The 23866-nt window shown below is 41.4% G+C and overlaps 1 protein-coding gene across 2 annotated transcripts; it reads left to right on the forward strand.

Moving 5' to 3' along the window:
* Nucleotides 1–472: 472 nt before the first annotated feature.
* Nucleotides 473–20227, forward strand: atr (ATR checkpoint kinase). Of its 2 annotated transcripts, none has more exons than XM_085391379.1 (48): nucleotides 473–670; nucleotides 821–912; nucleotides 2662–2814; nucleotides 2939–3846; nucleotides 3944–4086; nucleotides 4197–4373; nucleotides 4578–4744; nucleotides 4914–5066; nucleotides 5153–5351; nucleotides 5465–5721; nucleotides 5817–6013; nucleotides 6169–6269; nucleotides 6531–6702; nucleotides 6915–7070; nucleotides 7164–7358; nucleotides 7470–7565; nucleotides 7732–7821; nucleotides 8060–8155; nucleotides 8260–8390; nucleotides 8529–8672; nucleotides 9069–9162; nucleotides 9276–9401; nucleotides 11271–11477; nucleotides 11642–11755; nucleotides 11865–11980; nucleotides 12197–12317; nucleotides 12403–12540; nucleotides 12879–13047; nucleotides 13372–13538; nucleotides 13725–13889; nucleotides 14238–14329; nucleotides 14434–14525; nucleotides 14628–14805; nucleotides 14886–15071; nucleotides 15223–15382; nucleotides 15573–15752; nucleotides 15931–16073; nucleotides 16415–16512; nucleotides 16633–16862; nucleotides 17466–17600; nucleotides 17703–17903; nucleotides 18007–18150; nucleotides 18494–18644; nucleotides 18746–18902; nucleotides 19096–19249; nucleotides 19393–19544; nucleotides 19631–19736; nucleotides 19894–20227. In XM_085391379.1, exons 1-48 carry the CDS (start codon nucleotides 618–620, stop codon nucleotides 20065–20067), a joined length of 7830 nt encoding a protein of 2609 aa, XP_085247505.1. In that variant the 5' UTR covers nucleotides 473–617; the 3' UTR covers nucleotides 20068–20227. The 2 variants fall into 2 exon arrangements, with proteins under 2 accessions (XP_085247505.1, XP_085247508.1); XM_085391382.1 differs by having other exon boundaries at nucleotides 4581–4744.
* Nucleotides 20228–23866: the final 3639 nt, after the last annotated feature.

Consider the following 23866-nt stretch of genomic DNA (forward strand, 5'->3'; position numbering starts at 1 on the left):
TTCTACTGTAATTTTGAATTTAGCAACTTAATTAAGATATACATTAAATTCTAATCACAAAATACATACAAATGCCTCATGAATAGTTAAGTAACACATTTGTAGGTAGGCATACACAGTTTCACAAATATTTACATTGTACTATTTTGTATTATACCCTCTTGTTACATATTATTTACTACTGCAATTGCACTACTCTTTTGCACAGTCTCAATTAGATTTTTTATTTCACCTTTTTTACTTCTCCTTTAAAAAACATCACTGTTGTGTATATTTTTACCCTACCTACTTTTTAAGACCTTTACTATGGGCCTGTGGTACCTTTACTATTAACATTTTTTTAACAATTTTTAAAAACATTTTCCTGCCGTAAAACACATACTTTAACGTTACTTTAGCGACCAGAGGGAGCATTTACTAGTTTGCGTTTTGTTTGAGCTTATAGACCCTCGCTGGCTTCCGTATCAAAACAGAAACGTCATTTTGGAGCGAAAGTTTTGGAAAGACTTGACAGGCAGAAGGAGACGTGGAGATGTGTACTGGTTAAAATGATTAGACAGAGCTATATATTAATGTATTAAAGAGTTTTATCGAACAGCGACACAAAAAGTTTAAAAATGGAAGGTCTGGAAATGTCTGCGATGATACCGGCTCTTCAGGAGCTAGCTAGGTGAGTACACGGCTAAAGTTGGCTAAGAGCTAAGTAGTTAACAGTACCACTTATTTGGGCTAAAGTGAGTCCTCGTCTTTACTTATTGAAGTCGATAAAAACCTTTGCTTCGTCATGTCTCTGTGAATAACATCGTGCTGATATTTGCAGTGCGAGCGCTGCAGAGTACGGCCAGGTGGTACAGAAACCTCGACAGATTCTCTGCCAGTTCATCGACAGGATACTGACAGATGTGGATGTCGGTAAGCCGGGAATATCGACACATACTAGGGGTGGTCACCATAATAAAAGCCTCTGAAAGGACATCAATAAAAAACAAACAAACAGCTTTTTGGTGCACACTGTCAGACTTATCTGCTGAAACATTCCCTGAAGTTGTTGCTTACCATGACTACTATTCCCTCTTGTTAATATACTTCGCTGATTTCTTTTCCCTTTTTTTGTATATTTGTCAAACGTGCATGTTTTAGATCATTAGACAAATTTTTAAAATAGACAGAGATGGCCTAAGTAAATGTAACATGCAAATTATAAATTCCTGAAAAAATCCTGTTAAAAATAAATAAATAAAGATTGATGATGATGATGATAAAAATAGGGAAAAAAACCTATCTAAACCTGTGTGAAAAAGTAACTGCCCCCTAAACCTAATAACTGCTTGTGCCAACCTTAAAAGGAAGAACTGCAATCAAGTGTTGGTGATAAGTTGCAACAAGTCTTTCACATAACATCAGCCATAATGGAAGTTTTTCAAGCATGAGCGGTCTGTTTAAGGTCATGCCAAAGCATTTAAATTATATTTAAGCCTGTACTTTGACTAGGCCACTGCAGAACTTTCACTTTGATTTTTATGGGGTTTTTTTATGCATTTAAGACTTCCTGGTGGGTGTGGGATCACTGATCATTATTCGTGGTTCTTTTGTAACTTACTGGATGAGTTGTTGATACACTCTCTGAGCAATTTTTGGTTGGCTGTCCACTCCTGGGAAGGTTTTCCACTGTTAAAAGCGTTCTCCATTTGTGGCTCATGGTTCTCGCTGTGGATCACTGGAGTCTCAAAGCCTTAGAAATGGTTTTGTAACCCTTTCAAGATCGATAGATGTCAATGACTTTCTCAGCAGATTCTTTAGATCTTGACATGATGTGTTGCTTTTTGAGTTCTTTTAACCTACTTCACCTCAGATAGGTTCTATTTAAGGCATTTCTTGTTCAAGAAGCCATCATGGCAGTAATAAGGTCTGGGTGTTACTTGTGAAATTAAACTGAGCTTTCAACCAATGTGATAAATCACAATTAATTCATCATTTAAAAAGGGAGGAATTACTGTTTCAGTGAGCGCAAGGTAGGTTTGGGTAGTTTTTCTTTCTCTTATTAAATGAAATCAAAATTTAAAAACTACACTTTGAATTTACTCGAGTTATCTTTGTCTAATATTAAAATGTTTTTGATGATATGAAATATAAACTCTAACAAGCTCATGTGTGCACATCAGACATTATTCCATCATTCCCTTAATTCCTTTATCTTTACCTTTGTTACATCTCGTACGCAGAGTTTATGATAAACCATATTAGTTTTTTGTCTTCCCCGCACTTGCATGAATCTTGCCCCTTACTCTACACCTACACCTGTAACTTCCCCTGGAATATGAAGGTGATATAACAGCAGTTCACATTGCTGGCAGGTGTTTGTTCGGCAAACACAAAGTTCCAAAACACATAGAGGGCACATCGGGTGTGACTAGAGATAGGAAAAGTACAACTAATATAAACCTGTGTCTGCTTCTGTGTTCTTGCTGCTGTTGTATAAATTTATGATGGCTCGGCTTCTCAGATTATTTTGAATAAATCTTGTACCTGGAGTTTAAATCAGTGTGTTTCTTTAAGCTTTTTATCATTTAGTGACTTTTCAAGTTAATATTGCAAGAATATTTGACTTATCCTCTGTATGTGTACCAGCTCTTTTAACAAAGCAGTTGTCTTTTCTTCCAGTTGCTTTAGGGCTAAGTAAGAAGTCCACCTCAGAGCCAGCCTGTGTGATGCTGCTGGACTTTGTGCAGCACATAGTTAAATCTTCATCTCTGATGTTTGCCAACCCTGCCTGTCAGCCTGCTGAATACCCAGAAACAACACAGAGCTGCACTGGTAGGAAATTCTTCTCAAAATGCTGCCATAAGTGATTTCAGAAATTAGAGAAAATAAAGCTGAACATGTTTTGCCTTTTTAGTTTAGTCCTTTAATATCTTCTCATTCCTTGTCTTGATTTTAGACTTCAGTAAGTGGGTGGCGGTGCGTTTCCTTCGTGTGGCAGCAGCTCCAGGCTGTGATATCATCCATGGACGGGTCTCTGCTGTGTTGTGCTCTTTATTTCACACTCTGAGAGTCCGGGCACCATTTATCTTTAATTGCCTCATTCAGGAACTCATATTTCTGTCCCAGGAACTCAGCCATAACCTGTATGCACATATTTGCACACTTGCAGGACAGGGACATGTTTTGGACATTCACACAAAGAACCAGTGGCCTATAAACCTCAAGTGCTTCAGTTTATCCCCCCTCTGTGCCTCCTCATACCTCACCCCCTCTGCCCTTGTGCTCTCCTCACCTGCTGCCTTGGAGTCGCTGACACTCGTAACGATCAACATCATAACTGAGTCTCTGAGGGGAGTCATCTCCCGTCGTGACCTGAGTGTAGCCTGGGAAGCTGCATGCTTCATCCTGTCCAACGGGAACATCAGGCTGAGGAAAGCCTCCATGGTGATGCTGAGAACACTGGTGGAGCTCAGAGGATTTCCTGAGATGCAGGGCCACGAATTCTTTGCAGCCTACTTCCAGTTGCTGGAAACACATTCCTACTCTGCCACAGCAAACATAAATGAGAAGCAAGCTTACGAAGGAGAGCTGTTAAGCCTGACCCGCTGCGTGTTTCAGCAATCGTATGTTTCTCACTCACACTTTGAGCCCATCCACCTCTCACAGATGTTCGAGTGTGTTTGCACTCTTGCTGGAGCTGGTGTCAAGTTAGGTGTAGAAGTGACCGAGTCACTTTGCCTGCTGTTTAGCTTCTCGCTATCTGTAGCACCAGTTTATGAGAGCGCCGCGTTGCTTAGGAGGCAGCGGGTCACCGAAGTCTGCGGGACACTAGCATGCACCGTGGGGACAGCAAATCAAGCTGAAGTACAACTCTGTTCTTTGTGTTTCCTTTTAAATTATCCTTTTGATATCCATACAGTGTTTCCCTCTTTACAATATGTGCTATGCTTGTTGTTCGCAGTGTGCAGAAGGGTTTCTCCGAGCTGCCCTGAAGGCTGAGACAGCTTTAGTGCTGCAGGAGTGTAAAGATGGAGCAACACCTGCCAAGAAGTCTTGCAAATCTGCCACCAGTTCAGTCGGTAAAACTCCTAAAACATCCTCAAGGTGAGTGCATCAACATTTACTATTTGGCAATAACCATGAAAATCTCAAACAATTTTTTTTAAAATGTCTCATATGTCGTATTGAAGTAATGTCTGTGTCTCTATCTTAAGCAAAGTGGACATGCGTGTTCACAGTAAGGTTTGGGCTGCGTTAAACAGTCGGCTGGAGGAGCTGCTGATGCTTTTGGACTCCAGTTCTGCTAAGCCTGAGACCACCCAGAGTGCGTCTGCTCTGCAGGGACTGGCCCTCATTCTCCATCAGGCAGCCCTCTGCTCCTCACCCGTTAGGTAATTCCCAAACATACACCCGTGCTCTTACACAAGCCCTCTCCTTTTTATCTTTTTTCTGCCTCTCAGAAAAACTTTTTCTCTAGTTTTTTATTTTAATAGTGTTTAATATTAGAGATTGCTTACTTTCCTGGCTCCAGTTTGACATATGTCGTTCACAGTGATTAATAGCATATTATTCACCTCAACATCTCTTTGTTATAGCAGCTTGTCACCTCTCCTTTGGGTTCCCACTGAGACGCTGAGCAGGGCCCTGAAGAGCTGTCAGTCAGTGTTAGAAGGAGGATCTCAGCCTGTGTCAAATCGGAGCTACTTTCAGTCTGCTGTCCAGATCACTGTCAGGGTCCTCGACTCTATACTTTACCTGACAAGTAAGGATCTAAATACAAAAATACCAGATGTTTTTGGTTTAGTTTGTTGTCAAAATAAAAGTTGATGTATTTTCCATATTTGTTTGTGTTTAATTTGAAGATAGAAATCAAGCCAGATACACATCCTTTATTATAATCATAATCTTCTTTTTTTTCTTTTCTTTTTTAGTGAGCAGCCAGAATGATGACAGGCTCCAACAACATGTGTGTGCTCTGTTGTCTCTTCCTTGGGTGTGTGAGAACAAGTCTGTCTCAGCCTATAAGACTTCAGGCTTCCCTTCCTGGTTGCTAGCCTTGGCGCAGAGACTCGGTTTCTGCTACTGTGAGTGTTCCTGTGTGCTTCTTTTTCTTTTAATGAAAACCTAAACGACTGCTTTAAAAGTCATTTAAAGACGTCTTTCTTTCCAGCACCTGAGGTCCAGGCCGATTGCGTGTCGCTGCTGGCCTTTTTACATGGCGGTGTGTGCGAGACGTGGCGCGTGTGTGTGTTTTCAAAGGCGCTGCAGAGTCAGGAGGAGGTGGTGAGAGTAGCAGCAGTCAAGGCTTTCCCTCTTCTTCTCCACCATCTGGGAAACATGCACTACAACCTCATTGGCACTACTTTGCTGTATGGAAACTCATACATTACTTAGTACTTGACCACTGATATTTTCTGTCTTTCTTTCATTGATATCATCAGTTACTTTGTTATATTTCATGGCGTATGTTTGATAATTGTAGTTCCAAGCTGGAGGACAGTTCGGAGCAGGTGAAGAAGGAACTTGCCAGGATCATTGGTCAGCTGAGCTGCCTCCAATCAGAGCTCTCCAGCCTTAGTGACATCCACACAGACTCTACTTGTCTTCCCAAAATCCTTTGCCTCTCTTGTAGTCTTGAAACAGATCATGCTGGGAAAGCAGTGCCATCCCTCAAGGCATCTGTTGTTAGACCCTTCCTACCATTGCTCAGACCACAAGCTCCAAGCACCGTGAAACAAGGTACCTTTTTACCATAAGTTTTTCACAACAGCTGATGCATTGAAATCAGTTCACAGCTGCTGTTTTCTTAAACATTTTATACATTTCACTGCCAGCTTTCCTAGAAGCTCTTCCCCACCTGTGCCAGCATGTGAATCTCACTGGTGCAGACAGCGATTCCCGAGCCATACTCTGTACCCTGATTGGTCTAATGGAGGATTCCGATCCTGTGGTTAGAACACGCTTCAGCCAATCAGTGCGTTTCCTGCTAGCAGAGACCACTAGAAACTCTGAGCAGGGCTCTTTGAATGAGGTGAGCAATTCTGACTCCAGTTTTTCTTATATTTTTATTATTATAACCTAATTATATTTTTATCAGGGTAAAATTTCACCATATTCCCCTCAATCAATATAGTTTAATGTTGCATGTTTACTTGTTTTTTGATGTGGTGTGTGTCACCATCACAGCTCCTGGTTGCACGTCTTAAAGAGGCATTCAGCACTGCTAAACTTAACAGAGATGATGACCTGCGTAACACTCTGATCCTCACCACTGGAGAGATCGGCAGGTATATAAACAGCTTTTTTTTTTTATTCCACAAGCTGTATGAGTTATAGTAATTGTTTTTAATGAATAATATGTTATAAGATGGGAGATAAAATTATTGACCTTATATACAGAAATAAAATGTTGTGTTGCTAGTTGTTATTAGTTTGTATTATTTTCATATCCACTTAGATGTAGAAAACAGATGATTTCTTTTGTTAATACATTTAAAAAGACTACTTAATGAAGGAAATTTCTTCATTCCCCTTTCCTCTTCTGTCAGAGCCTCTCAGGGTAGTTTGGTGTCGTTCTCTCTGCTGCGTCTGCTCCACTGTCTCCTGTCCAAGTCGTCCCAGGTGTCTGTAGCTGCTTACACTCAAATTCGAGCCCTGGCCACCACTAAAGGCTTGAAACTGCAGACACTCTTCAGTCAGTACAAGAACCCTATCTGCCAGGTATCTAGTCTTTTGTTTAAATTGGACCAAACCCATCCTATTCACCTGCTTATTATGAGTTAGATGACTTGCTCTATAATACTGTTATTCATAGTATATATGTGGATTTAATGTTTGAAAATTGCATTGGTTTAGTTTTCATTTGGTCTGTTTTAGATACTGTTTTTTGTGGAAAATCTACAGTCCATTACTATATCTTCTTTGCCTTTTAGTTCCTGGTGGAGTCACTACATTCGCGCCATGCGTCAGCCCTGCGGAGCACACCAGATCAAGGAACCGAGTCAGCCAATCAGAGGGAGCTGGCTCTGGATATTCTTGCTCAGATCGCGCATGCTTTTGACTTTCCAGACCTCCACCGCTTCCTCACCGTATGTACAGTCATGCACACGCATCCACACACAGATAGTAAGCACTCTTTATGTGATGTACATTGGTGCTTTCTTGCATGTTTGTTAATGCAGCGGACCCTCCAGGTGTTGCTGCCTTACCTAGCAGCAAAAGCAAGCTCTACAGGCTCTGCTCTCATTCGAACTTTGGCCATTGAGTTGAAGGCAAACAGGAGAGAGATCCTGATCAACAACTTTAAGTACATCTTCAGCCATCTGGTCTGTTCTTGCACAAAGGAGGAGCTGGAGAGGGCCTTTCACTACCTACAAGTATGAACAACTTTACTTGCATTTTACAGCTGAAACATGATTTAGAGTCATGTACCTGAAGAGGTCATCTTAAAAACAAGTTTATTTTTCTTCTCCTTCATGTTCTTTCAGAGTGAGACAGAAATTGAACTGGGATCTCTGCTACGCCAAGACTTCCAGGGTCTTCATAATGAGCTGCTGCTGCGTCTTGGAGAGCACTACCAACAGGTTGACACACATATGTGGAAACAGATTTTCTAAACATTAAATCTATTTCAAAATATGTGGCTTTGAGGAAATTATTCTGCACAAGGCCTCCTCTTGAATAAAACTCACAAATGATCTAAAACACAGACTCTAGTTTCTGTTCTCATAAGTGTTTATTTCTTTGCAGGTATTCAATGGCTTGGCAATCCTGGCCTCCTTTGCATCCAGTGATGATCCGTACCAGGGACCCCGAGACATCACCACCTCAGAACTTATGGTACTTGGCATCCTCTGCATTTCATATCAGTGTTTTAGTTTCTTGTCTTTTTGACATTTGACTAGACAAAAATGCTTTATGAAACAATTTAGGCTTCAGAATCTGTGAGATATGTTTTATGTAATTAATTTAAAACAAAAATGTAATTTTTCTATGCAAAAAAAAAAAATTAAAGAGATAATAAGCAACTAATCATCTGCTAATTATCCATTAATGAATGTCTTGTTTTTATCTTTAGGCTGACTACTTACAGCCAAAGCTGCTGGGGATTCTTGCCTTTTTCAACATGCAGCTGCTTAGCTCCAGTGCAGGAGAAAAAAACCGCAAGAAACTGGTAATTGATCCTCTAAAATACCAGAATTTTAAATCTGATTGGTTAATTGTCCAATAAAGATCTCCTTGGCTCAAAGTGAACATGTCTGCCTGTTCTTCGTGCAGGTTTTGACAAGTGTGATGGCTCTGATGCGACTGATGGGCTCCAAACACATCAGCTCTGTCAGAGTGAAGATGATGACGACATTACGCACCGGCCTGCGATACAGAGAGGACTTCCCTCTCCTCTGCTGCCAGTCAGTACTTGTATACTTGCACATAAAGTCACATATTGTGATGCATTTATCTTTATTATTCGTTGGCATTTGCTCAGACATCTGTTTCTAATTCGTTTTTTTTTTTTTTTTTTATACACTCCCTTTTCCTCTGGGTAGGACATGGGATTGTTTTGTGAGGAGTGTGGAGCCTGCACACCTGGGCCCCCTACTGAGTCACGTTATTGTTGCTTTGCTCCCCTTGATTCCACTGCAGCCCAAAGAAACTGCCGCCATCATCCGCTTCCTCATCCTGGACAACAGGTAGCAAACATAAGCACAAATGTGCACATTTGATCAGCGTGCAAACACAAAGACACATCTTTCGGTTACAGTTTTAACTTCCCTCATTAGTTAAACTGGTCAAAATGGTTTTAGAGTATGCAAAAGGATTGTGAATAATGTGGGAAAAGGATCTTATTCATTCCCATCTCATCCTCTTTTCAATCAACCAGATTTTTCTTGTGCACAACTGGTCTTATTTCCTTTTTGTGCTGAATGGACACTTGTGTAGACATACACAACAATGTGTAAAAGGGTACACATGGATGAGTATGTATGTATGCGTATGTAGGTACTTGAAAGAGTGTGTTTGTATATGTACATAGGTGTGGGTGTATGTGCGCTTTTAGATGCCTCACTTCTGTCATTTAATTACAGGGAAGAAGTCAGTGACTACCTCCATGAGATTTACTTTCTACCAGACCATCCAGAGCTAAAAGACATCCACACAGTAATGCAGGATTATAAAAAGGTCTGTATGAAGGGCACAACAGAAAGTAAAATGAATGTGAAACAAAAGGCTGGTTGACAGTGATCATACGTACAACACATTGTTGTGTTGTATTTTATCTTTTCTTCTTCCAGCTGGCGGCCAGCAGCAGTGACTTGGCTGCCGCACTGCAGCTCTCCATGAGAGCCGTCCAGCATGAGAACGTGGACGTGAGGATCCACGCGCTGACCAGCCTCAGGGACATGATGCACAGCAACCAGGTACACACTCAATGAAGTGCTACAGTGAAGTAACAGCTCCATGTTTGCAAAGAGAACTCAGAAAAGAATGCAAAATATATATAATGAAACCATTAGACTGCATCATTCCAAAATCACCGGCTGTGTTATCTTTTTCAAACGATTTGTTGTTGTGAAAGGTGTAAGCCTGAAAGTTGGGTCATTAGCATTAGGGCTGAACGATATATCGCATTTGCGATAATATCGCGACATGATCAAGTGCAATTTTCTAACCGCAAAGGCTGCGATTATACTCTGGACATGTCCAAATTCATGGGCTGCATCCTCCTGAGGCCGCATTTGTAGACCGATTACGTCACAGCGACGCGCCGAAGGCTGTCCAAATTACTACCATATCCCAGAATTCATAGCGCGGCCCAGCCAAACTCCAGTTTCCAGCAATGGCGGCCGCTACTAAGTTTTAAAATTACTCATACTAATCTTTCTGGGTCACAAAATAAACTTTTAACATATTTTCAGGCGAGAAAGTAGTTGTGTAAACATCAAATATCTGCTCGGTTTATCAAGATATCCCATATTTGCAAAAGTGCTTCGACGTTTTCAGAGGCGTCTGCTACCCACCAGCTCGACAGCTAGCCGGGAGCTCGAGGGTTACTGATGCGGCCGAGAACGGCACAACTCCCGGCACATCATTTTCAGATCACCGCGGAGTTTCGCTGCTCGGGTTAAACGTAATATATAAGTCACTTAGACAACCTAAAAATGTTATTGTTGGGCTTTTTTCAGTGTTTTGTTTGTTCGTGAGTAAATCGGTTTGGCTGAGATTAAAGTTATTAGATTAGATAAAATAAAACTTTATTAATCCCCCGGGTGGGTTCCTCCTTGGTTTTCACACAGCTGACTAAACGTCAAACAGAAAACTTATTAAACAGAAGTATGAGACAGTCGAGAATTTACACCAGTGTCTGGTTATATTTTAGATAGCAAGAAGCAGACGGCCGAGTTTATTAAACTCCACCGAGACAGCGGTGACGCTAATCAGAACTAGACCGTCCAATTTCACGCCTTTAAATTTTAAAGGCGTGTTTGTGTGTGTGTTTATACAATTGCTATTATGTTTGCACTTTATGTGTAATGTTACTGACTGCAGAGATCAGTAAGATGTGTGTATTTTTTATTTATTAGTTTTATTTATTTAATATTATTTTTTAATTGAATGACTGTCTAGTAGTTCACATATGTCGAAAAACTGAGTGTGGTAAAGCCACTGATTTTGTTTATGTATATTTCTGCAATCTGCACATTGTACTGACTTTCATTTTAATGTTTACACCAGGGTTCCTTGTCAGCACTTTATGCTCAGATGTTTGTAAGCTAAAAATAAACTATTGTGTATGTTCAAATATACTGTTGTGATTGAAGAAGTTAAATAAAAATGTCAGTCATCAATTCATGCATCACCTCATGTCATCATAACAGAGGTCTGTCTTCCAGGAAAGAACAGTTTAAAATTAATGTAATATAGTATTGGCCATACTATATGATGTATTGCTTGTCTTTGTTTAATAATACAGAAGACAAAGACCTTAAAAAATAATCGCATATCGCATCGCAATCGCAATATTGGGGCAAAAAATCGCAATTAGATTATTTTCCATAATCGTTCAGCCCTAATTAGCATTAAGAATTATGTACAATGGATGTGTCCATAAATTAACATACTATAATACATCTTAGCACCTAAATTGGTGTTTCAGTTCTTAATTCTAATTCTTAGTTCAGTTCTTACTACACTTCTAGCATAGCCCATGTTAAATCCTCACTGTTACCCACAAATTTACTTTAACTTAACACATCTATAAATATGTTCCTCTGTTTTCTGGAGTGCAGGAGTGGCTGCTGCGGCAGGTTTGTGCGAGTGAAGCAGTGGAGCCGGTCATCTCCAACCTGGTATCAGTGCTGCTGAAAGGCTGCCAGGATTCATCCCCAGAGGCCAGGCTCCTCTGTGGGGAGTGTCTGGGGGAGCTGGGCGCCGTGGATCCGGGACGCTTGGATCTGTCGCAAACACACACCCACGGCAACCGCAACATCTTTGTGGTAAATAACTAACATAGATTGCAAATGTAATGATAATTATATGTGTGTGTGTGTGTGTGTGTGTGTGTGTGTGTGTGTGTGTGTGTGTGTGTGTGTGCGTTAGTTACTGTGTGTGAAGCAAAGATAACTGAACTGTATGTTTGTTTGTTTTTTCTCTGTGGCAGAGCGGAGTGGATGATCCTAACTTTGCCTATGATTTGCTGACTGAACTGACCAGAACATTTCTGGCGTACGCTGATGATGTGAGAGCCCAGGACTCTGCTGCTTATGCAATTCAGGTACGCAACAGCTTTAATTATTTGTGTTTGTTCCTCTATTGTATTTATTTATTTTTGCGGGGTTATGTTGAAATGTTTGTTTGTATTGGTGATTTTATATCCACTGTAGGAACTGCTTTCCATATTTGAGTGTCGCGAAGGTCGAACTGACTCAGCGGGCCGACGTCTGTGGAGAAGATTCCCCGAGCAAATTCAAGAAATACTGGAGCCTCACCTCAACAGCAGGTCTAAGTTTACACCTTCGTACACACATAGTCTCATTTGTAATGGTCTCAGAATTCAGGACTTAAAAATCCCTCAGACGACAGTTATTTTTCCTCTTCTCTCCTCCCTTCTCCAACATTTTATCTTCTTGCCTGCAATCTTTTAGTACTCACTAAGTCCTTCCATTTTTTTAACTTCTCTTTTTGTAAATCTGTTATTTTCTACTCTTACCTGCAGATATAAGAGCAGTCAGAAGGAGGTGAACTGGTCTAAGCTGAAGAAACCTGTGTACCTCAGCAACAGAGGCAGCAAATTCTCTGACTGGTCAGCCACCTGGGCTGGATACCTCATCAGCAAGGTTAACCCATCTCTTTTTGAAGTTTTTCCCCAGCTTTATCTTGTTTTCCAAGCCAGAAGTTAAGGGAAGTTTCTTTGCTCTCCAGGTGAGACACGAGTTGGCCAGCAAAGTGTTCAGATGCTGTAGTTTCATCATCAAACACGACTACAAGGTCACAATCTACCTGCTGCCTCATATTCTGCTCTACATGCTGCTGGGCTGCACTCCTGCAGAGCAACAAGAGGTGAGGACACATCTGAACCACCACAGTAGTTCAGTTGCCTCCATCTCACCTGATCCCTACCATCCTCCTCTGTCACACCAGCCCCTCTGCATGGCCTCATTCACTGCATCCATGAATCCTCTAATTTACTTCTTTCCTCCTGCCTGGCAGCTTCATATTCAGCATCCTTTGTCCAGTATATCCACTATCCCTCCTCTGCATATGTCCAAAACCACCTCAGCCTTGCTTGTCTAACTTTGTCTTCAAACCGTTCAACCTGAGCTGTCCCTCTGATGTCTTCAGTTCTAATCTTGTTCTAATTCTCATTCCTTGTTGTTCCATTCTTGTTTCTGTCAAAGGTTACAGAGGAAATGCTGGCTGTGCTGACAGAGGGAGATGGACAAGCCGAGGGGCTTGCCCAGAAGACGGCCTCCAGCCTGTCACAGCTGAGCACTCAGACTGTGTTCAGCATGCTGTCACACCTTACACAGTGGAGTCGCCACATCCTCTACTCCAAACCCAAACATGGTAAGAATTCAGTTCAGTTCAATTCAGTTTTATTTATCCATAACAACAGTCGCTTCAAGGCACTGTATATTGTAAGGTAGACCCTACAATAATCTACGGACTAATGAAAAGATGCATAGCTTCAGTCACTGTTGAAAAAGATGTATTTACTCAGTCAACTCTATAGCAATTTATATTGCTATTATTTACATGATAATATTGAGGCTTTTATGCATTATTTGCATTGAACTGTATAAGAAAATAACTAAATAAAATTCAGTTCTCCTCATTGTTCACTCACCTTGTTGCTTTAATAAAGTAAAGAATTATAACATGATATTGCAGAGAGTGGGGATTATCAGCGCGTGGTGGCCTTCCTGAAAGATATCCCGCAGGATGTCCTGGCCAAGGCCTCTCTACGATCCAAAGCGTACACTCGTGCCCTCATGCACTTTGAAGCTTACATCCTGGAAAATAAAGAGAACATACAAGACCATCTCTCATTCCTGCAGGTCAGAAAACAATTTGGTTATTAACCATTAAATAAAAGATTGACTCAGGACTTTTGACTGCATTATAAAAGTTATCTTGACAGCAACGAGTCCAATAGTACAAGTGCACTTGTCTTTTAACCACTCATCCAATTAATCTCTGTGGTGAACTTTAAGCTCTGTGATGTACGTGATTGCTTGCCACAGACGCTGTACGCTGCAATGCACGAGCCGGATGGAGTGAGAGGTGTCAACGCTCTGAGGAGGGAGGAGCCATCACTCCAGGAACAGATACTTGAGCATGAAAGCATCGGCCTGCTCCGTGACGCCACCGCGTGCTATGACAGAGCCATACAGCTGGAGTCAGACCAGGTACCCAAACACATGTAGTCCATAAACATGTACACCCAGGTGGTGCGACTGAGTATTTCAGTGGTGTGTTCAAAGCCACTTTAATCACCTTTCTCCTTGATTCTGATACTTGGTTGGGTTGAAATTGATCTTGTGTACCTGTCTAAATGCATTGAGCTGCTACCATGTGATTGACTGATTAGTTATTTGCATTTAAAATAACTGACATGCTTAATAAACCGGTATGTGTACATATACTATGCCAGTTTTATGTTTTCTTACAATATGTTATTTATGATATCGACATAAAAGATAATTAACTCACTGTTTTTTCTTTCTTGATCATTTCAATTATCGCTTTGTATAAAGATCGCTCACTATCATGGAGTGATGACCTCCATGCTCGGCCTGGGACAGCTGTCCACAGTCATCACGCAAGTCAATGGAGTACTGGCCAACAAGTAAGAAAAATACATATCAGTGTACATCTATTTCTTATTAAATGTAATTTTTAAAATTTAGGTTAATATAGGTTTGCCTAATGTAGCATTGTATGTCCATTTAGGCACCAGTGGAAGTCAGAACTCAACACCTACAGAGTAGAGGCAGCCTGGAAGCTTGGAAAATGGGACCTGCTGGAAGATTATTTGAGTTCAGGTAGTGCAGAAACACAGCATGTATTTGCAACATCTGAAATCACTGGTGACTACATGATGCATGGATCTGCTTAAAGCATAGTTTTCTATTCTGTGTCTCCAGACCAGCAGTCCAGCACATGGGGTGTGCGGCTCGGCCAGTTGCTGCTCTCAGCTAAGAAGCAGGATGCTGAAAATTTCTATGAGAAGCTGAAGCTGGTGAGGAAAGAACAGGTCGTCCCTCTGTCTGCTGCCAGTTATGAGTGTGGAACCTACCAGAGAGGATACGAGTATATTGTCAGGTCTGTGGATGTCAGCTCAGTTTGGAGTCAAGTGTGTTGTGTTTTAATAACTTTCTAAAAAAGCTTTTACGTGTGTTTAGACTCCACATGCTCAGTGAGTTGGAGCACACCTTCACTGAGCTGCTGAAACAGAGACAGGGATCCGGGTCCAACCTCAGCCAACTGCCTCCTCATTGGTCAGATCGGCTGGAGATGACGCAAAACTCTTTCAGGGCCAAGGAGCCAGTCCTGGCTCTCCGCCGTGCCCTGCTCAGTCTGGGAACGCAGTAAGGAAACATCACTTTTTAGTTGCACAGATTTTAACATGCTGTTTTTCTGAAACACACACATTAGAGAAATCAGTTTAAAATTTCTTCTTAATACAACATTTTCAAATCTTTCTGAACTCACATCTGCATGTATCATCTCACTCTGCAGACCTGTATGTCAGGAGCTGGTTGGGGAGTGCTGGTTACAAAGTGCCCGGGTTGCCAGGAAAGCAGGACACCATCAGACCGCCTTTAACGCCCTTCTCAATGCAGAAAATACAAATCTTGCTGAACTGGTCACAGAGAAGGCAAAGTGGCTTTGGTCTAAGGTATAACCAGGCTACAAATAAAACCAGCATTCAATATATGATGCAAAACTGTATGCAAATTATTCACATTTGTACAGGACCAGAAAACGTATTTTCTTTAGTGTCTTCCTATCTGCAAATTAGATTTTCATACATGTGCATAATCAAATTAAACTAATATAGCCTAATTTGTCTGCCTGAATGTCATCAGGGCGATGTCCACCAAGCCCTGATTGTCCTGCAGAAGGGTGTGGCTCAGTGTTTCCCTGAAGATCAGCCCCTGACAGATCCTCGCAGTCTCCAGACTAAAGGCAAAGCCATGCTGCTGGTGGGGCGCTTCATGGAGGAGACGGCCAACTTCGAGTCTAATGCCATCATGAAGACATACAGGGTTGATATATCTACACACTTTTAAACTAGATTCTGAAAATGTTTCATAAAAAGACAAAAAAGTGAAAAATGCAATGATGCAAATGTCAGAGATCACCCTCACAGTGATGTGGCACCAAAGCAGATTTCTGCATCACTTGTCTTTACCTTATGTGTTTTTTGTTTTGTTTTGTTTTTAGGATGTGACTAACCTCCTACCAGAGTGGGAGGATGGTAACTTCTACTTAGCCAAATACTATGACAAAGTCATGCCAATGGTGACAGATAACAAGCTGGAGAAACAGGGTAATCTGATCCGTTACATCGTCACATTCTTCGGGAAGTAAGTTCTTGTTCTTTCTGCTGATTTGCAGCCCTGTAGACCCAGAGTCTCCAACTCCAGTTCTCGGTCCTGCAGCTTTAATATGCATCTCTACTCCAACACAGCTGAATCAAATGGTTGGATTAATTCTTCAGCATGCCATCAAGTTTGCCAAAGGCCTGATAACAAGCCATTCATTGATGTGTCGGAACAAAGATGCATCTAAAAGCTGCAGGACAGTAGCTCTCGGGGACTGGAGTTGCACACCCCTGCTGTAGACTACAATCAGAGCTTCTATTAGCTACTTCACAGCTGTTAATTTCTTCATCAAACAACACACTTATCAACTTTCTCCCTCCTAGTGCTCTGCAGTTTGGAAACCAGTATATCTACCAGGCCATGCCTCGCATGCTGTCTCTTTGGCTGGACTATGGAGCTAAAGTGTGTGAATGTGAGAAAGGTGGGCAAATCACACAGGGCAGGGAGATATTTCTAGTTTCAGTCTAATTAATTTGCAAATTTTTAGCATTTCATTGGCTTTTCATTAACACTTGATATTATACCTATTCCTTCACCTCAGCTGGGCGAGCAGACAGACAGATGCGACAGGAGCTGAGTAAAATCAACACAGTAGTGAGCGAGCACTGTGCTAAGCTGGCGCCGTACCAGTTCCTGACCGCATTTTCCCAGCTGATCTCCAGGGTGTGTCACTCCAGCGATGAGGTCTTCAATGTCCTCATGACCATTGTGGCCAAAGTGTTCCTCACATACCCCCAGCAAGCTATGTGGCTAATGACTGCGGTGTGCAAGGTGAGAGAAATGAGCCACCCCTCATTTAAGGTTGATGGTGATTTCTATAAACATGGAAATATAGCCTTTGTAATTCTAATGAGCTTGAAAGTCAGTATTTGATATGACCACTTTTATTCTTCAACACAGCCTGAACTCTCTTAGGCAAGTTGTTTTGTCATTTCATTAGGTAGGATTAGGAATATTCAGGAATAGTTCTCCAGGCTTCTTGGAGGACATTCAAAGCTTTTCCTCGGATGTTGGCTGCCTTCCATAACAGATAATAAATGCATCTCTTCTTTTGTCATCCACTTATGTAGTAGCCACTGTCCAAACAAACCCTTTGAAATCCCTCCAGAAAGCCTGGGGAACTATTGCTCAAGACCACTTTAAGAAATTACTAGAAGGTCTGGGTCTTTGGAAGCAAAATATAAACAAATGAGGGGTGACTATAAAGTTTAACATTTGCAAGTCTGTTTATGTGGGGGGTTTTTTTTAATTTGAAATGTTATTTAGCAGATCAGTTCAAATCAAAATTACAATTTCTCTGTTAGTTTTTGTAATCAACTGCTTCTGCGTCCAAAATACAGCATTTATTTATGTCTGCTTTTCTTTTCTTTCCAGTCATCCTACCCCATGCGCATGAATCGCTGTAATCAGATCCTTAAGAAAGCCGTCAGTCTTAAACAGTCCCTGGAAAAATTCATTGGAGATGCCAACAGACTGACAGACAAGCTTTTGGAGCTTTGTAATAAACCGGTATACACGCCCATGCACAAATACACTTCAATAGTCTATGACTTCTCAATCCTTAAATCATCTTTAGGCAGGAGTAGAGATGTTTCTATATGTGTCTTACAGGTGAATGGTAACAGCACCACCCTCAGTATGAGCATTCACTTCAAGCAGCTAAAACGTTTGGTGGAGGAGCCGACATTCAGTCAGATCCTGATCCCTCTGCAGTCTGTCCTCATCCCAACGCTGCCCTCCACAGGCGGGGAAAACACACAGCATGATGCTTTTCCTGGACACTGGGCATACCTGGATGGTTTTGAAGACAGTGTAAGAGAAAGAGGGTGTTAACTATTCTGACCGGCCGCCACGGTATGTTTAACATTCGGCAGGAGTTGATTGACAGTTACAGAAAATAATCTTGTTTGTGTAGGTGGAGATCCTGGCCTCTTTGCAGAAGCCAAAGAAGATAAGCCTGAAGGGTTCGGATGGTCGGGGTTACACCATGATGTGTAAACCTAAAGATGACCTGAGGAAGGACTGCAGACTTATGGAGTTCAACTGTCTCATCAATAAGGTATCTGGGAGATTTCATTCAAACTAAATGGATATATAGTGAGTTCTGGCCATAGAGCGACTTGCATGTTAGGTCAGAATAAACAAACTTACTAACTTTTAGAGGTTCAATCTTATTTTATGTGTTGTTCTGGCCTCAAAGTTAAAATGAAATATTAGCCTCTTCTCATAATGTGAATAAAAACTGAACCTTTTTTTTTTTTCTTTGCAGTTAGGAGCTCATTATGTAGCAGAGCTGTACTAAATCAATCAATATGTGTGCAAATTACATGACAATACTTGAGAAAATGTGAGAAGAACAGCATTTATATGTGCTTGTTTGTACTGTGTGTGTACTGTTGTAGTGCCTCCGTAAAGATGCTGAGTCCAGACGGAGGGAGCTACACATCCGGACTTATGCTGTGATTCCCCTCAATGAGGAGTGTGGCATCATTGAATGGGTTAACAACACTGCCGGGCTGCGGCACATTCTCACAAAGCTGTACAAAGAGAGAGGTATCCCTTACTTATAACACCTACAATCAAAAACCTTTTCTTTTTTTTTTAAGTAAATGTTAGGAAGTAATTAAGTTGTTCACCTTTTCTGTGTTTTTAAGGTATCTACCTATCAGGTAAAGAGCTCAGGAAGCTTATTCTTCCCAAGACAGCTCCCTTTGAGGAAAAACTGCGAATCCACAAGGAGGTGCTGTGTGCTCGACACCCCCCTGTCTTCTATGAATGGTTCCTCCGGACCTTTCCTGACCCCACGTCATGGTATGACTTTCACTACAACACTGCTATAATTATACTCCTGGAAGTCACTGCTTTACCAGAAATGTTAGTCATTTTCATTTAACATCTTGACCACATTTGAAAGAAGTTATTTCAATTCAGAATTTTTCAAAAATCTGCTTCAAGTGTAACTTAAATCCAAGAATAAATCTTTGGAGTATTTGTGTGTTTACAGGTACAGCAGTCGTTCAGCATACTGCCGCTCCACTGCTGTGATGTCCATGGTGGGCTACATCCTGGGTCTGGGAGATCGCCACGGAGAAAACATCCTCTTTGATTCCTTCACTGGAGAATGTGTTCATGTAGACTTCAACTGCCTCTTTAACAAGGTTTTATTTTATTTTTTGCCTTAGATTCAATAAAATATTATTTAGGAATATTCATATATTTATTATTTATTATATGTATCCTTAACACCAGTGCATGTTGTTGCTTTTAAGTTTGCCTGTGCTTTTCTCTCCTTTTCCACTAGGGGGAGACATTTGACGTGCCAGAGGTTGTTCCCTTTCGTCTGACTCGAAACATGGTGCATGCTATGGGGCCCATGGGCATCGAGGGCCTCTTTAGGCAAGCCTGTGAGGTTACGATAAGACTAATGAGAGACCAGAGAGAGCCACTCATGAGGTACATTCACATAAAAAGTATTAATGTCAAATTCAACCATTCATAAATATTAAAAATCTGTTTTTGTTTTTAATTTTTCCTGCAAGCGTGCTGAAGACCTTCCTTCATGACCCACTGGTGGAGTGGAGCAAACAAGCCAAAGGACTATCAAAAGCTCAGGCCAATGAGACAGGAGAGATTGTTAATGAAAAGGTGGGCATGTTTCTTGAATTTTTACCTCTTAAATTATATGTACTTGCAAATCTAAACCAGAGAGATTTTATTAATCCCAGAGGAAAACTGGGCTAAATACAGCACATTCAGGTTCAATAAAACCTAATAATGTTTGTTCTTTACATTTCTCTGCTAGGCTAAAACCCACGTGTGTGACATTGAGCAGCGCCTGCAGGGAGTGATTAAGAGCAGGAATAAAGTGCTGGGTCTTCCTCTGTCAATTGAGGGGCACGTCCATTACCTCATACAAGAAGCCACGGATGATAAACTACTGTGTCAGATGTATTTAGGCTGGGGTCCTTACTTGTAGAAAGAAAAAGCACTCAATTCAGAAGATTATAATGCAATCCAAGCACTTTTGACTGTTTGTTCCTGAGCCTTTTTCCGTTTTGAAAACATTGAAAATGCAGCACTGTTGTACATTCCCTTGTAATAAATTATTTTGTTGGTTAAATGTGCTGTAGTGTGTATCTTCTAATCTCTTAACCCTCAAACTCTCAGAGCTAGACAGGCTTGTCAGCTGATTGTTTTAATCCCCTGTCTCCTGCTGCTTCTTCACTCCTGATTACAGCCAACTGGCCCAACTTTTTACATAAAAGCACCACTTAGAATTAAATGTCTGCTTAAAAAGCTGAAAGTGGACTGGGTGAAGGTGTGAGTAAGAAGTAGGTAGTAATTTGTTTTTGGCTAGCAATATTTTTCTTATCTAGTGATGAGTTCAGGTAGTCAGAAAATCACTGTATTTGTAATTATTACTTTTCTTTTTTGTTAATGCTTGGTTGTTGTTGCAGCTGGCTTTGGGATAGATCAGGATGAACTTGGTTGTATTTATGTATTTGCATATTTTTAGTGGGAAAACACTTTCCAAGATAATTGCATGAGAATATACTTTTATTCGGAATAATCTGAAATGGAAATGTATTTGTGATAATATTTATTATCACTTGTAATCTGTTGCTGTTGTCAGAGACGACCGGTTTAGCTCGACGATGCTGTTATTTTCCACGGTTCTGGAAACTCATATTAAAGACATCCAGCTCGACAGAAGAAGCGCTCGGGATTGTGAGGAGGATAAACTGTCAACAGACTCTAACCCTATATCAAATTCTACACTAATACATTAAAATACCAGTACTGATGACCAGAGTACACACCTGCAACACTTTTTTTTCTTTCGTGGTTAACATCAAGAACAGACAACAAAAGTCAACGTGTTTTTAATTTGGATTTTTTTTTTTATTTCATTGTAATGACAATTAACTACAAAGTCTCCTGGAGGTGTTTTGAAATTTAAGGTGGAGGGCCTGCAGGACCTCTATCTTAAAGTTCAAAACACCAATTTTAGAAAATTCCAGCAATCAAATGATCCCTTATGAGCAAGCACAAGGCGACAGTGGGGAGGAAAAACTGCCATAAAAAGCAGAAACCTCCAGCAGAACCAGGCTCATGTAGGGGCAGCCATCTGCTGCGGCCGGCTGGACTCGATGGAAAACAAAAAGGAGACACAATGAAAATATAGTTTTTTAGGAAAACTATAAAGGAATTTGATTTGACACTATGATTGATGATTCAAGACTGTTTTTGGATCACTTCTGCTTCGAGATTTTGCGAGAAGCAAGGCAGTGGAAAAGTCAAGGTCTTTAGTCATCGCTGCCCATAAAACAGCATCTGAAGGGTTTCATTAAAGCTTTCTTCAATGCTGAAAAGAACCTGGCAACTCTGGACTTTTGGCGATAACTTGTGGGGACACCCAAATGGATTTTCAAGAGCTTCAAAATAGCCTCGTCAAATGAACTATCACATGCCAAAGCAGCATCCATGATCCTTTCTGGGGAGCCAAACTCCTTGATGAGTCCTTTAACCAGTTTTTTGGTCATTTTCCAGACGTGTTGTAGACTCCGCGCTGCTGATTTCTGGTTGCACCAAGTTTTTGAGACGCTCAATGATGTCAGCTAGTGTTACGCCATCTGGAGGAGTGAGACGGCCTTTTCGCCTGTTTTTGGACTTCTCGAGAAGTCCAATTAAAAGAAAGTAAACAAGGTTTTGGGATACTTCCTCCACTTGAGCAGATGACACTGACGCTTCGGAGAGCTTTTCCTCTACGTTTTCTGAGGGTTTGTCCTCAGAAACTCTGTCCTCTGACTTTTCAGACACTTTCTCATCTGTGGAGGGTTTCTCCTCAGACTTCTCAGAGGGTATGTCCTCATGTTCTTTGGAGAATCTGTCCTCTGACTTGTCAGACAGTTCCTCCTCATCCTTTTTGGAGAATTTGGCCTCTGATTTTTCAGGCAGTTCTTCCTCCCTCCTCTCGGGAACAGGTGTTGAACTTAAACGAGAGGATGTTGAGCATTTCTCTGGAGACTTGGCCTGCGTTTCCAATGCTTAATTAGTGTGTAAGAATATTGCAGAATCTGCTGTGCTGTGTACTTTGGAAAAACCATGAGAAAAACAGCTGGCTGAAGAAGAAATGATAAATGTCCTTTTTTTTCAAGCCTTCTCTCGGCCTGGCTTGGGGGGCAGGGAGACGTGCACTCGCCTTTCCTTTTTGCTTTTTCCTGCTCTTGCCAAGTCCTCTGCCGGCTCTACATCTCTCCTATTAGCTTTTATTAGGCTTGCACTCATGCCTTTGCCTTTCACCACTTCAAAAGTGCGCCTACTTGAATATTACCTTCATATGCTCTCTTTGCTTTTCGCCTTCCTCACTACACCGTGAAGAGATGTTGAATAAAAAAAAGCAAAGAAAAGATGGTTTTGTTTTGTGTTTTATTGAAAGCACTTTCCAGAAAGTGTAATTGTTTAGAATGAAGACAGAAGTAGGTAGGTAGGTTTCCATGTGTAATTGATGTGTAAGAATATTGCAGAATCTGCTGTGCTGTGTACTTTGTAAAAACCATGAGAAGGGCTGGCTGGCCGGCTGGCTGGCTGGCTGGAGAAGAAATGATAAATGTCCTTTTTTTTAACCGTTCTCTCGGCCGGCCGTTTGGCGTATGATGTGTGGCAGAGCACTCTGGTACAGAGCGCCGCCAGTTCGAACCCCCACGATCTCGCTGCCACGGCCCTAGCTTGGGGGGCGGGGATGCGCATTCGCGTTTCCCCTTTTGCCTTTTCCTGCTCCAGCCAAGTCCTCCGCCTGCTCGACATCTCTCCTATTACCTTTTATTACGCTTGCACTCATGCCTTTGCCTTTCACCACTTCAAAACTGCGCCTACTTCAATATTACCTTCATATGCTCTCTTTGCTTTTCGCCTTCCTCACTACACTAAGTACCATTTTTTAACGCTGTGTACTCACTCTTGCTAAGTACATGTGAACAGATCTTGAAGAAAAAAAACAAAACAAAACATACTTTTCTTTTCTCTTTAATTCAAACCACTTTACAGAAAGTACAATTGTTTACAATGAACAAAGAAGTAGGTAGGTTTCCAATGCTTAATTAGTGTGTAAGAATATTGCAGAATCTGCTGTGCTGTGTACTTTGGAAAAACCATGAGAAGGGCTGGCTGGCTGGCTGGCTGGCTGGCTGGAGAAGAAATGATAAATGTCCTTTTTTTTAACCGTTCTCTCGGCCGGCCGTTTGGCGTATGATGTGTGGCAGAGCACTCTGGTACAGAGCGCCGCCAGTTCGAACCCCCACGATCTCGCTGCCACGGCCCTAGCTTGGGGGGCGGGGATGCGCATTCGCGTTTCCCCTTTTGCCTTTTCCTGCTCCAGCCAAGTCCTCCGCCTGCTCGACATCTCTCCTATTACCTTTTATTACGCTTGCACTCATGCCTTTGCCTTTCACCACTTCAAAACTGCGCCTACTTCAATATTACCTTCATATGCTCTCTTTGCTTTTCGCCTTCCTCACTACACTAAGTACCATTTTTTAACGCTGTGTACTCACTCTTGCTAAGTACATGTGAACAGATCTTGAAGAAAAAAAAACAAAACAAAACATACTTTTCTTTTCTCTTTAATTCAAACCACTTTACAGAAAGTACAATTGTTTACAATGAACAAAGAAGTAGGTAGGTTTCCAATGCTTAATTAGTGTGTAAGAATATTGCAGAATCTGCTGTGCTGTGTACTTTGGAAAAACCATGAGAAAAACAGCTGGCTGAAGAAG

The sequence above is a fragment of the Rhamphochromis longiceps genome, linkage group LG19 (assembly GCF_057381845.1).
Source record: "Rhamphochromis longiceps isolate RC_006_pf linkage group LG19, R_longiceps_female_GT1.1, whole genome shotgun sequence".
In the NCBI taxonomy this organism is placed as follows: Eukaryota; Metazoa; Chordata; class Actinopteri; order Cichliformes; family Cichlidae; genus Rhamphochromis; species Rhamphochromis longiceps.